We start from the raw sequence: 15,395 nt of genomic DNA on the forward strand, positions 1-15,395 counted from the left end.
TTGCTATCCAACACCCCCTTGCCCAGGTCCACGTTTGTCCTGATGGAGAAATAAGATGTATAGTCAGGTTGTAGTATGGATCCTACCCTGTGGAGTAGTGTGCAGGTTTTGCTCTTTCAGCAGAATAAGGAATACAGCATGTTGGGCTTGCCTCCTGCCATCGCCTGCAGATGTAGTTGGCCTTTGGTGGTGTTATGACAGGAGAGGGGCCTTCCTACTGCCAGCTGGCCAACAGCGCCATGACGTGACAAGTGGGGAGAGGCTGGGAAATGCTTGCTTCTTCCAGACCCAGCAGCCCCCAGGTGAAGTGGAGATGTCTGATCTACTGTGAGTGACACCAGGGACCCATGTTCCTGGAAGCAGCGCAGCACTCAGGAGGGGTCTGTAGTTCCTGGTCCTAAAGAAAAGGCAGTTCCATGCTTTGCTTGCTCTTTCACTGATGGATATAGCAGCTTTCCCTGTAAAAAAGGTTAATTCTCATCCTTATGGCAGCTACTTAAGCCTCTCTGTAAACCCCAGGAATTGCTTCACAGATGAAGAGCTGCTAGAGGTGTCCGATTCTCGTGGTGTCCTCTGGGAAGGAGAAGGCAAACACACCACATGCCTCATAAACACGTTCCTCCTGGCTGGCCTGGGTGAGGACAGACCACAGAGAAAGGAACTTGGCTGGACTCGCCCCTGCCTGTGCTAACCTTCCACTGCAATAAGATGATCCCCCTGTACTCAGAGCTGGTGAGGCCTCACCTCAAAACCTGTGTTCAGTTTTGGGCCCCTCACTACGAGAAAGACATTGAGGTGCTGGGGAGAGTTCAGAGAAGGGTGACGAGGCTGGTGAGGGGTCTGGAGCACAAGTCTGATGAGGAGCGGCTGAGGGAACTGGGGCTGTTTAGCCTGGAGAAAAGGAAGCTGAGAGAAGACCTTATCTCTGTCTACAACTACCTGAAAGGAGGTTGTAGCATGGAGAGTGTTGGTCTGTTCTCCCAAGTAGCAAGAGATGGGACAAGAGGAAATGGCCTCAAGTTGCGCCAGAGGAAGTTTAGTTTGGCTATTAGGGAAAATTTCTTCATGGAAAGGCTTGTGAAGCACTGAACAGTGGTTGAGTCACCATCTCTGGAGGTGCTTAAAAAAACATGTAGATGAGGTTCTTAGGAACATGGTTTAGTGCCAGTGTTAGGTTAATGGTCGGATTCGATGATCTTGAGGGTCTCTTCCAACCAAAATGATTCTATGATTTCTTTCAAAAGAAGATTTTTTTCAAAAGATTTGTTTCAGACCACAGAGGTTGAGGCAGCTCAGGACTGGTGGCAATGGTAAGGGGGAATGCTAGCTCCTGCTGCTGTCCCTGTGCAAAGCAGGCAGAAAACTACAAATAGGAGAGCCCAGGGAGCTGATGATCCCCAGCAAGACATGGCTGGAGAGCCTCCATACACAGCTGATTTGCAGTCCTGCAGCCTCACCTGCCAAAACTGATTGGCTCCCTCATCTCTTAAAGAGGCTGGTTAGGTGCAGATGGGTGAGGTTTGTTTTTGTTGTGTGTAGTTCAGCTCAGGTTTGGTTTGAGTACTTTCCCTGGACCATGGTGGGAGTAGGGTTCCTTGTGCTGCTGGTGCCCCTTCTTGTTCTATGTGGTGAGTCCTGTGTGTGGATTGTGGGGTGAGGGCTGTGGGGTGGTGTGTCCCAGTGTGGGGGGTTTACAGCAGTGAGCACTAGCTTTTTCTGCTCTTTTTAGGGTACCAAACAGGTGAATACAAACAGTTGGTTTTCAGAAATTATACTGGTGCTTGGTGTGTTTATTCCTGGTGAGTGATTTTTGGACTGCCCCTACTGAAAGCTTTTCTTACCCTCTCCATCTGGGTGCTGTTTTCCCACAACTCTCTCCTGGCTGCTGTGGCAAGAGAGCAGTTCCCCATGTAGGCTGCTCAGCTGCTGTGTGATCCCTTGGCTGTGCAAGAAAGAGCAATGGCTTGGTCCTGTTGAGTGGCTGACTGGTGTCAATCAGGTCAGAAAAACGTCTAGGAGAGCCATGAATGGCAGCGCGTTCTCAAAAATCTTTCTTATGCATCCTCCTGCAGTGGTGAACATATTTGTAACTCCCATTCTGGCCTGCTACCATATCCATGGAAAAATTTATTTGCTAGGGATGCTTATAGATAAGAGAAGGGAATAGTAATGTAACTAGTGCTAAAAAGATCTGCCCACCTGGGGCAAGAGAAAGGATAACCACCTAACTGCCATTCTTCCCACCCTTCTTCAATATGATGCTTATCCTGCTGTTGCTAGTGCTATTTCTCTCCCCACCCAAGGGAATGGTGTTTTCTCCATCATTTACTTCCCTGATAAAGTCTATTTATTTTCTACTTCACTAGTAGACTTGCTGCTATAGCAATAATCACCACAATGTCTTCTTGGAAAAGCTATTCAGCAGGAAGGGCTAAGGAGAGCTTGGTTCAGGTCAATGGCTTAGAAAATTGTGCCTGATTTCATGATTGAGCTTTCTGCAGTAGTCAGCTGTTTTGAGGCCAGAGAGTGTCCTGGGAATATGATGAAATGCTGTTAAAAAAGGGAGGGAGAGAGAGGCTGGCCTGAATGGGACAGCAAAGAGCTCAGCCTCTCTACAGCCAGGAGTGCTTCAGGAATTGTGCAAGGATCCCCACAGCTTGTGGGGTGAGGCCCACTTGTTGCTGCTGAGGTCTTGGGGTGGCTGGCCATCCAGGTAGAGGAGAAAGACATGGGCTCCTCAGTTCACTGGCACTTGAGTAGTACGGTGTGAGAGATTGGTGGGCTTTCTAATGCTTGCCAATCTGATGGGCAGGTTAAGCAAGTAGCATTGCCTTGAAGCCTAAGCAGAGGACATAGGGCCCAAAGTTAAGGAGAGATCTGGAAGGGTATCATTGTGATAGTTGGTAACTTTTTGGATTCAGATTCAGTCTCCTGGTGACTCCATTGAGTTATTCCAGGCTCTTGCCTGGACAAACACCGTGTGAGGACCTCCTGAATCATGAGCATTATGTGTGTGTGTGTCTGGGAACCGAACTCTTATCCCAGCCTCGGCTTGAGAGAGGCAGAGGACCTCTCCTGTTGGCATGGAAACGCATTGGGCAGGAGTGATTAACAAAGTGATTTTAGCTGATGCAGACACAAGCCAGTTGAAGGGTGTGGAGGAAGAGCTGCTGTCCTCTTCCCAGCAGAGGAGCCAGAAGCTCGATGCTAACCCTTTCCTGAAACCACCCAGCCTGGAGAAGCAGACCTCTGGTATGAGCAGTCGCAAACGGTTCCTTTTCCTTGCGTCCCAAGTATTAGAGATCATTCCTCCTGTGCGATCTTTGCTGTGATGATAGCATTTTGGAGCTGACCTAGGGGAGCAGCACACCCCTTCCTTTTCCCCCCTCCCCAGCATGTGGTCCAACAGACCTGTCAGTGTGTGCATCGGTCCCCGCTGGGTGAGGGCTGAGCGGGGTTTTCCCAGAGAACATAAATGTGATGGCTACAAATTTGTCTGAAACTGCACAATTCAATGAAGCATCTAAAACTTAATCAGATCCAGCCATTCCTGGCTGGACCCCAATCTAAGTCAAAAGGCCCTGTGCTTATTGTCCACTTTTTAAAGGCACAATTGGTGCCAAAAGCAATGTGAGAAAGCTCTGTTTCCCCAGGAAACTTAAGGTATAGAAGCTTTGAAATAATAAACTTTGAATAAAGTAGGGTGGCATCATTGTAACTTGTTGCATTTGTTACCTCATTTTGTAAGTCCTAGTTGCATTTCATGAAGAGCAATTAGGCTCCTGGATGAAATCTGCATTTGTTTTTTTTTTCAGTGTGCGTACACACCATGAAAGTACCTCACAGGAGACCTCAGCTTTGCATACATGAGCTTCTTATCAAGAAATACAGTTTCTATGCATTTTCATTTATTTCCATATAATTGCCTTCAGCTTGGAGCTCAGGCTGGAGCTAGGAAAGCTGCGACACCAGGGGTTTGTCCCATTAATTCCCTTCGTGTCAGAAGAGCCTGAGGTGATGTATTTGAGCATATGGGGGGTTGTCTCACTGCAAAACTCTCTTGTTTGTCTTCTGTGTAGACCTGAAACATAGAGTTCACCCCATCAACCTGAAGAGCACAGATGATGCTCTGCCACTGGGATTCTTCTCTCAAATCCTTGGTGAGAGAGAGTCGGTGCCTGGAGGGCAGCCCTGGCAGGTCTGTGTTGCAGTACGCTGCCTTCCTCCTGGAAAAGGTGAAGGAGAGACAGCAGCTTTCTTCCTCAAGCCATAGAATTGTAGAATCATTTAGGTTGGAAGAGACCCTCAAGATCATTGAGTCCAATCATTAACCTAACGCTGGCACTAAACCATGTCCCTAAGAAATCATTGAATGCTGCTCAGTCAAGTTGAACTAAAAGTCTTTCTTACCCAGCTTCCCAGGCTGACTCCCCTCCCAAAGTAGGAGGAAATGAGCTGATCTAATAGTGTAGACAAGTCTCTGGCTGCCATGAGCTAATGCAACTGCGGAGTTTTTGTGATGTGCACCAGCTGATGATTTGCTGGGTTTTATGGTATAGCAAGAGGCTGCAGAGGAAAGTTGCCTCACCTGATGGTTTGTGTTCACATAAGAAAAACACAGAGCAATGACTGTGGGAGGAAATTAGACAAGTACCTGAGCAGGACATGGTTTTATTTAGAAAAGTGCTACTTGTTTGCACATGTGGCAAACAGTATTTGCCACCTCCCTCTCCCTAAAAGCCAGTCCCAGCACACAGATCAGCTTGAAAATGTATGCAGATAGTAGCGTGAAGGGCAGGAAGGAAAAGGAGGGGGTGGTGTAGGAGGAAGGTAGGGTGCTAGGGTTGGGGGATGGATCCTCTGAGCGGCATCAAGCCTTGGAAGCTCAGGAACACAAGGATGAGGAGTGAGAAGGCTGTTCATTCCCCTCTGGTTTGGGGTGCTCCGGAGTCTCAATCCTCTCATGCTGCACTGCAGCTGAAGGTGGTTGCCAAGGGTCAGCAATGGCTTGGAAATGACTCCTCTCGGCTCCAGGTAGCTGGGCATCCCACACAAACACTGGGAGGAAAAAGTTGTTTTCCAGGCTGGGATGATCTTTTTTATTTCACATTTTGGAGAGGTGATAGGACTCTCCTAATCTCAAAACATACCCAAGCCTTTCTTTGAAGGTGTCCCTCAGACTGGGCCATTTCCATTTCTGTAATGGTGGTTTGGTCGGAGGAGATGTGATTATTACCACCACTCACTGTGTGGTCAGCCTGCAGCAATAAGTCAGCCTGACCTCCTCACTTGTTCTTGATGCCTCTTGAAGCAGAAGTTCTTCTTATGATGTGGGGAGCTCCTGAGCTCAGGTATGTGGTTCTCAGTCAGGGAGGGAAATGCTCCCCCTGGGACTGAGTGCTCTGCCACTGTCAGATCTGCCAGATGTCCTTGAGCGACTGGTGCACCCCCCAGCACCCTGCTTGCTCCTGCTGGTTCTCTGCATGGTTCTCCCCAAAGCCTGGGGAGAGGGGTCCCCTGCACAGGGAGATTGTGAATCAAATTTGAATGTCCTGTTCAGTGCCCAGACCAGAGAAGCATTTCTGAGGCAGAAGGAGCAGCACTGCAGCTTCCTAGTAAAAGCAGCCCTGGCAAATATCCCATTACTCCTGGCAGTCACATTGGCTTCTGCACTTTTAATGCAAGACCAGCTTTACAGGTCACGCTACAGACCTCTTAATGGGCAGGGACAATGATATAAGTGGCCCCTTTGCCAGCCCTTTTATAATCCATTATAATGTAATTGCAGACCAGTCAGCTTCACATCTGTTTCTTGCTCAACTTGAGCATCGTTTTTGAGGGCTGATGTTGAATAATGATGAAGTCGCTATGGTACAAAAATTTCAATGTGCAAGAATAACCTTGATAACGAGGCACCTCCTTGTTTCTCTGTTCAATGCAAAACTAGCCAGTGCTATTGCTCTCCAGTGTTATGTTACCAATGCTGTTCCTATGTTCCCATTGCTGCAGCATTTGCATTCCCAGATGATCCCAGTGTTAGATGTTGCTGGGAAGTATGGGAGCTTTGCAGCTCTAATAAACAGCCTCCTGGGCTTAATGCTGAGCTGTGCTATTAGTGGGTCTGTTACCTGTGGCTGGAAGTGATTAGAAAATGAGAGGAATGATTTTCCTGAGAGTGTGTATGTATGTATGTGTGTGGGGGGGATATATGTTAATTTACTAGAAAGCATTGAAGCAAAGACTCAAGTTGAACCCCCAGTATCTTGAATCAAAATGTGCAAGGCCACACTTCAGGGCAGGCAGCTGTAATACACCATGTGCCTACCAGCACCCTCAAACCAGGCTGTCAAGACTTGTCACCTCTGAAGTCTTCATGGGTGATATAGTGTGGTGGTGATTCACAGCGGTCAGATTTTCATGAAGGGCTGTAATCCCATGGGGGTTAGAAGGGTTTGAGGACAGGGATTAAAAAAATTAATTAAAAAGAAACCTATGGAACTACTAGAAATCAGTGATAAATAGGCTCCAAAGCACTGGGGTTTCTTGGGCTCTCAAGTGAACATAGTTTGGAGAGAAAAGGCAGTTGCTTCAGGTCTGGGTTTTATCCTGTTTTGGTAATAGCGCAGGCAGACCTTTAATCAGGCCTAATTGCAAAGGTCTTGAAACGAGGTCGCTGCTGTGTTGTGCCCTGTGCTGTGAGAGTTGGTAAGGGCAAATGCTGACAGCCAAAACAGATGAGTTGTGTGGCTCCTATGGGCATCTCTTGCAGTGCCTGGTACTGAGCAGATCGATGAACCCTGTTCATACCTCCCATTGAGAGCAAAACTGTCTTACCCTGCACCCAATGCGATTGCTGAGTCCCCAGAGGAGATTAAACTCCTTTGCTAAATATCTGGTTGGCTAAAGATGTGATCTACTGCCAATCTATTTATTGGGTAACTATTCTCATAGCATAACTATCTACCCAATGGTAAAAGACATACTGAATGGTGTTTTGACTCTGCTGCACCAAATTGCTGTAAATTCAACTGTGGCATTATATTGCTTATAAAATATGCAGAAAAACCATAATGGGCATACACTCATCTAGTGTTAATTTAAAATACATGTAACTACATACAATTATCATAAAGCTCTCAGACATAGGACTCTGCTCATCTCCTAAATGTGCTGATAACAAAATTAGGAAGATTTATGGAGCCAAAACGACTAGGCAATTGCTTTTAAGGCTTTTCATGTGCCTTTTAGAATCCTAGACGGGAGGTAACAGGAGCTGAACTTGATGTTTCAAGGCCAAAAACCAGCACAGAGGTTCTGTGAGTCCCAAGGCAAAAAGATAAACTGTTGTTTTCCCTCCACAGAGCTGGCAGCAAAGAAATCTGCTGGCATGCCCCCTGGCCTCCTGGCAGCTTGCTGCTGCCCAGGTATGAACAGTGGCTTGATAGATAGCAGATGAAACAAGAAACCTATTTGTCAATTTAAAAGTAAGTCCAGTTTTTTCAGCTGGAGGTCAGGGAATCCTCTGTGATGCTGATAATGTGGAATCAGCCCTGCTGAAAGTCCAGCCCCAGCTCCCAGGGTAGGAGCACATTGTGAGTTTTCAGGCTCAGTATTTTCAGGCTCAGTTTGCTTTGTGGTGGAAGCCTCTTCCCTCATCACCCTGGCACTGTTTTTTCCACCAGGAAACTCCTGAAGAGCCTGGTGGTGACAGAGGAGGAGTGTCACCTCCAGTGGGCTGGCAGGCAGGAGCAGAACATCCCTGTCTTGTGTGTCATTACCCAGCCCATGTTCAACCAGCTGCACTACATAGTCTGTGACGTGGCCCTGCAGCACTCAGTCCAGTATGGTAAGTAGGAACCCAAGGGCTGGAGGTGAGCTGCCTCTGTGAGAGGGTGCTTTATGCAGGCAAAGTCCTCATCTGATTCACTGGTCTGGAAAAAACACCCCTCTTCCTTCCTTCCCTGTGCTCTCTATGCTAGAGAAGTATTCCCTCAGTTATGCCATTTATTCTCACTGAGGTAACACAATTTGGTTAATTCTTGTCCTAGGCTTTGATTAGTTGTCCCAGAAGTTTATCCCTTGGTCAGGGTCCGTGTCCTGGATAAGCCCATCACAGAATATTAGGGATTGGAAGGGACCTCGAAAGATTATCTAGTCCAGTGCCCCCACCGGAGCAGGAACACCTAGATGAGGCTACACAGGAATGTGTCCAGGTGGGTTTTGAATGTCTCCAGAGAAGGAGACTCCACAACCTCCCTGGACAGCCTGTTCCAGTGTTCTGTCAGCTTCACTGAGAAGAAGTTTCTTCTCAAATTTAAATGGAACCTCATGTGTTTCAGTTTTAACCCATTACCCCTTGTCTTACCATTGATTGTCACCGAGAAGAGCCTGGCTCCATCCTCGTGACACTCATCCTTTATATATTTATAAACATTAACGAGGTCACCCATCAGTCTCCTCTTCTCTAAGATGAAGAGACCCAACTCCCTCAGCCTTTCCTCATAAGGGAGATGCTCCACTCCCTTCATCATCTTTGTTGCCCTGCGCTGGACTCTCTCGAGCAGTTCCCTGTGCTGCTTGAACTGAGAGGCCCAGAACTGGACACAATATTCCAGATGTGGTCTCACAAGGGCGGAGTAGAGCAGGAGGAGAACCTCTCTGGACCTATGAACCACCCCTCTTCTAATACATCCCAGGATGCCATTGGCTTTCCTGGCCACAAGGGCACAGTGCTGGATGAATGTTTTCTCTGTGTATCAGATTCCTGTGTGCTTTGTGTTCCCCTCACACAAACTATACCAGCACAGTTCCCTTTGGCCCCGCTGTGCTAACGCAAGCGCTCAGCTAGCTGCTGGAAAGCCATGGGCTTCCCCTTGGCTGCAGCCCTGGACCATTAGCTAGCTGTGGCTGCAGGGGTCCTGCCCACTGAGCAGCAGGCTGGATTAAAACCTGCTCACTCCAAGCACTTCTGTGGGCAAAGGCAAAACCTCTGGAGGCAATTTCAGGGTGTTGGAGGTAAAGAAGTAGCACAAGTCTCTAACTTTTTAGGCTTTTCAAAGGCAATCCTGTGAGTTATATGGAGCTCTGATGGGTTACAGCTAATTGGCCATGACTGGCTGCGACCATCAGATGGCAGATCAGCCAACATAAAACAACCTTCTGTCACTGTCATGTCTCTCATCACTGGCTCAGATTTTGATAGCCTTACTGTTTGCCCATGATGGCAGGAATAAAGGAAATAAGACCCAAGAACTGTTCATTTTGGGGCTCAAACATCCTGCCAGGCAGCATGAGGAAAGCTGCTTGAGGGCTGCCTGTGTGCTGTACTCTGTGGCTAGACAGACATATCTCTAGGCATGAACTAGGCTCGACATCATCTGAGCCATATGGACAACCCTTGAGGCAACTACAGGGCTCCCTGACCAGCCCTTCTGAAGGGTCAGAACTGCCAATGCCCTATTAGGGCAGCCAAGGAGAACTGTCATCCATTTTTCTCCCAATATCAAGAAAAAACCCAAGCAATAAGAGTCTGAATTGAACTGTGTTGAGTTTTCTGTGTCCTGCATAATTTCTCTGATCTGATCTCTGGTCTTTGGGGACAATGGTGCAAAGAGTTTCCCAAGCACTGTCCAATTTCCATGCTGTATGAAATTGATACAAAGGCAACTTGCTTTCATTTTGTGGTCCCTGTCATGCTGTTCCCTTTTCTTTCGTCCCCTTTCCAAGTGTGCTTCTGCTTAAGTTAACAAAGCTAACAACCTTCGTGATCTCTCTCCCTCTGAATTTGCCTCATGTAAATTCAATTACATGTCGCTAACTTCAGTGTGTATTCCCATTTTGTATATACCTACGTATGACCATGGTATTTCAGAAAGGGGAGAAATGGAACAGTGTGACTTGAAGGATGCTGTTCATGCTTGTAAATCAGGAATGCTCCTAGAAGGACAGGGTTCAGGCGCCCATTTATACACCCTTTCCTCTGCAGGGGACAATGTTTGGCCCTCCTGCCTCATCCACAAGGATGAAGACTTCCAGGCTGGGACACTGTGTGTGGCTGGGGCAAGGTGTCTGAGGGTGAGCCAAATGGTAGGGTCTTCTGGTCACAGTTGCAGGAATAAAGAGTAACAGATAAGGGAAAAGAGATGATACTTTATTTTCAGAAATAGAAATGCAAGAGAAGGTGACTTCTGCCAGATGGAAAATTCAGGTACCCCTTTGCTCATCAGGTCTTCTCTGCCTGTCAGAGGACTGGCCTCTGTAGGGATGTGCAGATCAGCATTTTCCTGCAGTGTGGGACCTTGGAGAACATTAGGGAAGGTTGAACTTTGCAGAACTGCTGTGCATATTCATGCATGCATATCAAAGCCTCTCAGAAGCAGAGCTGTCCTTACAAGATTTTACAAAAGTGAGAATAGTTCCCTTGCATGTAAAAATGTATATTTTTTTTATACTCCTCTAGATATCAGAAATTTGTTCCCTTAGAGGAATTGCACTTGCTTGGGTTTGGTGGATTTTGAAGGAGATGGGAATGTCTGTGAATGATGCTTTTTATTTTCATGTTCTCAGTGGTTTGAGGCTCATTCACAGCAGAGGAGACAGAGGAGACCTGCCTGTCCCCCACTCTCCAGCAGCCCACCCAGGAGAGAGCATGCCTGTCTCCCAACCAGGGCTGATCTCTCATGCTAGCAGCTCGCTGAAGGCTTCGTCCTAGCCCCTGAAAGTCTCCAGCCCTGTAGCAGGAAGATACTTGGGAGAAGAGAGTGATGTCCATTGTCCAACCAGCAGAGGAATTACATGCTTTGACCTTGTTTAGCAGCACTTCTCTCTGCACTGGCAGAGGGTAAACCAATGCATTACCTGACTAGCTGGGTGCATGTGCTTGGTGGTCCCAAACTGCCTCAAAACCAGGTAGGCAAATGGTGTGGGACTCACCTCAATCACTTGTGCTGGGGTGTCGGGGAAGGGGTGGATGTGGCTCCCAGGAGTGTGAGTTGCTGACTGTCATTTGGTCAGAGGGGTGAGCTGTCTTGCAGTTGCTGGATGTGGCCTGACTGCTTCCACAGCAACTGGGGCACTGGGTCCTGTCTGTAGGAGCTGGAGCTGCCCCTCACCCACAGTCAGACCTTCAGCGTACTGCTGAGAGACATCAACCTGCTGCTGGTGTAGGGCTTCATGCTGTTTTTTCTGGTGGTGAGAGGGACACATGTGGTAACAGCTTGTCTGCCCTGGCTCCCACTGGGCAGTAGGCTAGTCATGTCCACCTGCAAACCTTCTCCTCTCCTGGGGAGAAAGGGAAGCAGCAACTCTGACAGTGCTGTCAGCACTTCACTGAGCAAGGGCTTTACAAGGAGCTTCAGGATAACAAAGGCAAGGAGAATTCTTTTGTGGGTGGGAGTATGGATGTGGGTAGGAGACTGGAGCATGACTGCCCCTTTGTCTAGACCTGTCCTGGTCATTGCTAACAGCAGGACTTCCATCTCTGCATGCAAGTGCCACCACCTTTGCTGAAACCAGGAGAGACTTTGAGTGGTGGGAATTCAGGCAATGAGCAAGGGAACCTGGCATGGGAAAGGCTACCAGGAGGCTGGAAAGAAGGCAGTTCCCACCTCTCCATCAGTGTCCTCTTACACACACTCAAGCTTTCTGATATAGCTTTACTCAGCCCCACTGGGCAATGGGCTGCAATAGAGGAGATTGGTCAGTGCCAAACCCTCCTGTGCTGGTCTTAACAATGTGAGTTAATCCAGCAGAGGGTTACAAAGATGATTAGGGGACTGGAGCATCTTTTTTTACAAGGAAGGGCTGAAAGTGCTGGGTCTGTATAGCCCGGAGAACAGAAGATTGAGAAGGGATCTTATAAATTCTTATATAAGTATCTTAAGGGCAGGTGTCAAGAGGATGAGACCAGACTCTCTTCAGTGGTGCCAAACAACAGGTTAAGGGGCAATGGGCACAAACTGAAATGCAGTAAGTTCCTTCTGAATATTTGGAGAAATTTCTTTTCTTTGAGGGTGCCAGAGCACTGAACAGGCTGCCCAGAGAGGTTGTGGAGTTTCCTTCTCTGGAGACAATCAAAACTTTCCTAGACTTGTTCCTGTGCCACCCACTCTAGGTGAACCTGCTTTAGCAGGTGGGTTGGACTAGATGATCTCCAGAGGTCCCTTACATCACCAACCATTCTGTGATTCTGTGAGTGGGGCCACTCTTGGTCTACCCTAGGGAAAGCTGCTGACCAGGCTGTCACTAGTCCCCTTGGGGTGTACTTACAGGAACATTTTTTAGCCAAACAGTAGCTTGGGAAGCTCCTTGCCCTTTGTCGTACCTTGTGTGAACATTTTCAAAGCAGTTCTGCACCTGTTAGTGAAATAGCTTTCATTTTTACATTTTTCCTGGAAAAAGGGGGTTTGTATATGGGGAAGGGCAGAGTGTCAGACTGCAAGGCAGATCAGGAGCATGAAACAACAGAGCTTAGATTGGTGCATTTTAGATTAAAGAAACACAGCTGAATGAGCAGGGACAGTGCCAGGTCCCTGTGACTGGGGAGAAGCAAGCAAGGTTGTGTTGGCTTCTGTGTTAAAGCTGGTGTGTCATGCAACACTGCCAAAGGCTGGTGCTGCTGATACAGGAACAAATGGCTCCTTTCCCCTTCGACAGGCTGGCAACAGAGTGATTCCAGAGCTCCCCTTGCATGTCTGAGCACCTGGACTCTGGCTGGTGTGGTATCCTGGGAGGATGGTTGTGCCAGAGGATGGGATACCATCAGGGGAAGCACCATGGCCCAGGGCTCTCCAGGCATCTTCTTCTGGGTGGCTGCATTCACAGACTTCATTGCCCAGTCCGTGGCACCAGGTAGGTGTGAGTACTGGGAGGCTTTTTCCTCGCCTGTCTGTTCAGAACTGTAGGGACCCAAATTGCCATGCTATTGCTGCCTCCCTCCACTCCACACACAGCAGTTCTGTTTAATTCCCAACTGCTGCATCAGCAGCAAAGTATATAATCTTTAATTTGGGATGGCAAAACCAAAGCTTCAAATGCATAAATCCTCCTTCAGAAACCCTGTTACAGTAGCAGGTCCGACCCATGTGTCCTCTGAAGGCAGCTTGAGTAGCCTTCAGCTTTTCCCTCTCTCTGGCTGAATGCAGCCCTTCCAGCTTGGTGAGGTGTCCCTTGAGTGCTGCATAACAGCCCTGCTCTAATAAAAGCTTGCTTTGAGCACTTGCCAGCTTGCAAAGGCTATTGTGCTCCTGAAACAGCATGCGGGATTGATTGGGGGTTATCTCCTCATCAAACACAACTTTGAGTGGGAAGAGGGGCACTATATTAAGTGCTGTGGTTTTAGTGGCTTATCAGAAGTGCCTTTTATAGGTAGGCACAGGTCTAGTGACTCCCTGCTTGCCACTTGTATTTTTCTCTACAGATGATTACAGGGCTAATACAAGTTATTAAAGAGATAGTGTTATTTCCGTCATAGCCGTCAAAGTTGAAGCATTGGTATTAACTAATACCTGACCTATTATGGCTTCGCTAGGGATCCTTAATGATCGTGCTTTCAAAGGGGAACTGTCTGCAGTTAAGAAGATGCCTCTTAATTGGCAAAAGTAACTGCAAGGAGCAGAAGCCACATGGCTACAAAATGGGTGTGTTACCCTTTGCAAAGCAGAGCTATTGGGATTCGAGCAGACCAAATGCCCATAGAAGATGAAGGAAAGGCAAACGTAAAAGTGGTGCTTCATTAAAACGAAGCTTGGAGTAGACATGTCAGATCTTAGCAGGCTGAATGAATGCAAGCCCCAGTGTTGGTGGGATAGGTTCCAAAAGTTGGGGGATTTTTAAGTAGGACTTTGGGAAAGAAATAATGTGCTCTCAACCAAGGCTTCTCTCAGCCACATGTCAAACACTTTGTGTTTGAAACAACTGCAATGCTGTAGCCCATGCCTTGACTGACAGTGCTTGTTCCGAGGTATCCCGTACAGCTCTGTTCTCTCCCAGTCTGCTGTGCCAAGCTCTCTCCATGCACCAACAGAGTGCAGTTCCCAATGCGTCCTTGCTCTTTGGAGAAAGTGGCCATATTCAGTATACCCAGGCTTTGTAGGATGACTACCCTGACAACAGGTAACTGATGTAGTAGCCAAATTGCTGGGTCTTCCTTGGGGCACCCACCCAAGTGTTTCCCAGAGATCCAGCTTGTGCTGCTCCCAGCAGTGTCTGTATGATGGGGGTTATGTGTTTTCTGCAATAAAAATCTCCAGCTACACTTGCTGGGCAGGATAATGCTGTGGGGGAAGGAAGACACAGTCTATTAGTAACACAGAGTCTGCATGAGCCACACTCCTAAAATGGCTGTAGCTGTCTAGAGATCTGTTCTACCCTTTATCCTTTTGTCTGGCCATATCAGTGTCACCTGGCACAAAGAAGCTTTCAGCCCCTGAGAGAGGCAGGGGAATGTGATGGACTGAGCCGGCAGTGTTAGTCACACAGCACAAAGCTGTTGCTGCTGTAAGGTACCATTAGTCCCCATCTAGTGCTGAGCAAATTCACAACAGTCCTCTGCTTTTGGTCACTCTTCCCAGATGGCTTATGCTAAGGGAGAAGATAATAAAATTTACCAGGTGGAGCTGGTGACATCAGTTGACAACTCCTGCTGTGTGCTTGTAGGAAAGCAGCCACTGAAGCCTCCCAGCCCATGGTGGGACTGACAAGGGCTAAGCTCAGCCATGCAGATACATACCTTTACTGTTTCTTGCTTCTAACCTGTGCACCTGGAATACAACAGTGCCAGAGGACAAAATCATCTTGATACGCTTCACCAAATTATATGTGGAGTACCCAGTTGAATGTGACTGTGTCCCTCTCTTCAAACAGAAGAGAGCTGATCAGTAAGTCTGTGTGCCCTGGAGTGAGGGCTACTGGGTGTAGCTTCTTGTTAACTCATTGTCACAAAAACCCCAACAAATCTAGATGGCTTCTGAGAAGCCTTTTATATTTTGCACTATGAATCTAAAGAGCTAGAGACAACACCCAAATGGGGCAGGGCAGGTGGGACTGAGGGATGTGTTCCTGTTCGTGCTGGCATCCAGTGCAGTGTGGTGGGTGTCTCAAAAATGTCTTTCAGCCATACATAATTCTGTGCCCTCTCTGCCTTGTCTCCAATATTACATATTTTATGGACCCTGGGTATCAGAAGAGACAGAGTGCTTAGCCTTGTTTAGCTGGTGTGTGTCCAGACGAGCTTCTGATGTGTCAGCAGAGCCAGCAAATGTCATGTGCATTGGAGACACTTCTCCAGAGGCCTGGTCTTCCTTGGTTCAGAATTGGTTATACGGTCCAACAAGCATGCAGATTACTGGGTAAATGTACAGATGAGACTTTTAAAGAAATGTGGCCTGTTGTCCCTC

General features: G+C 47.8%; 1 protein-coding gene across 1 annotated transcript in view; it reads left to right on the plus strand.

The window, feature by feature from the left end:
- The first annotated feature begins 3,083 nt into the window (after positions 1–3,083).
- Positions 3,084–15,395, plus strand: part of OVCH1 (ovochymase 1) — a 40,613-nt gene continuing 28,301 nt past the window's right edge. The window contains 11 exon segments of the mRNA XM_071803611.1: positions 3,084–3,252; positions 4,080–4,198; positions 5,169–5,263; positions 7,683–7,846; positions 9,986–10,048; positions 10,051–10,074; positions 12,655–12,839; positions 13,990–14,031; positions 14,033–14,112; positions 14,751–14,843; positions 14,845–14,876. Of these exon segments, the coding sequence (XP_071659712.1) occupies positions 3,084–3,252; positions 4,080–4,198; positions 5,169–5,263; positions 7,683–7,846; positions 9,986–10,048; positions 10,051–10,074; positions 12,655–12,839; positions 13,990–14,031; positions 14,033–14,112; positions 14,751–14,843; positions 14,845–14,876 (1,066 nt within the window).

This window comes from Patagioenas fasciata, chromosome 1 (assembly GCF_037038585.1).
Source record: "Patagioenas fasciata isolate bPatFas1 chromosome 1, bPatFas1.hap1, whole genome shotgun sequence".
Classification (NCBI taxonomy): domain Eukaryota; kingdom Metazoa; phylum Chordata; class Aves; order Columbiformes; family Columbidae; genus Patagioenas; species Patagioenas fasciata.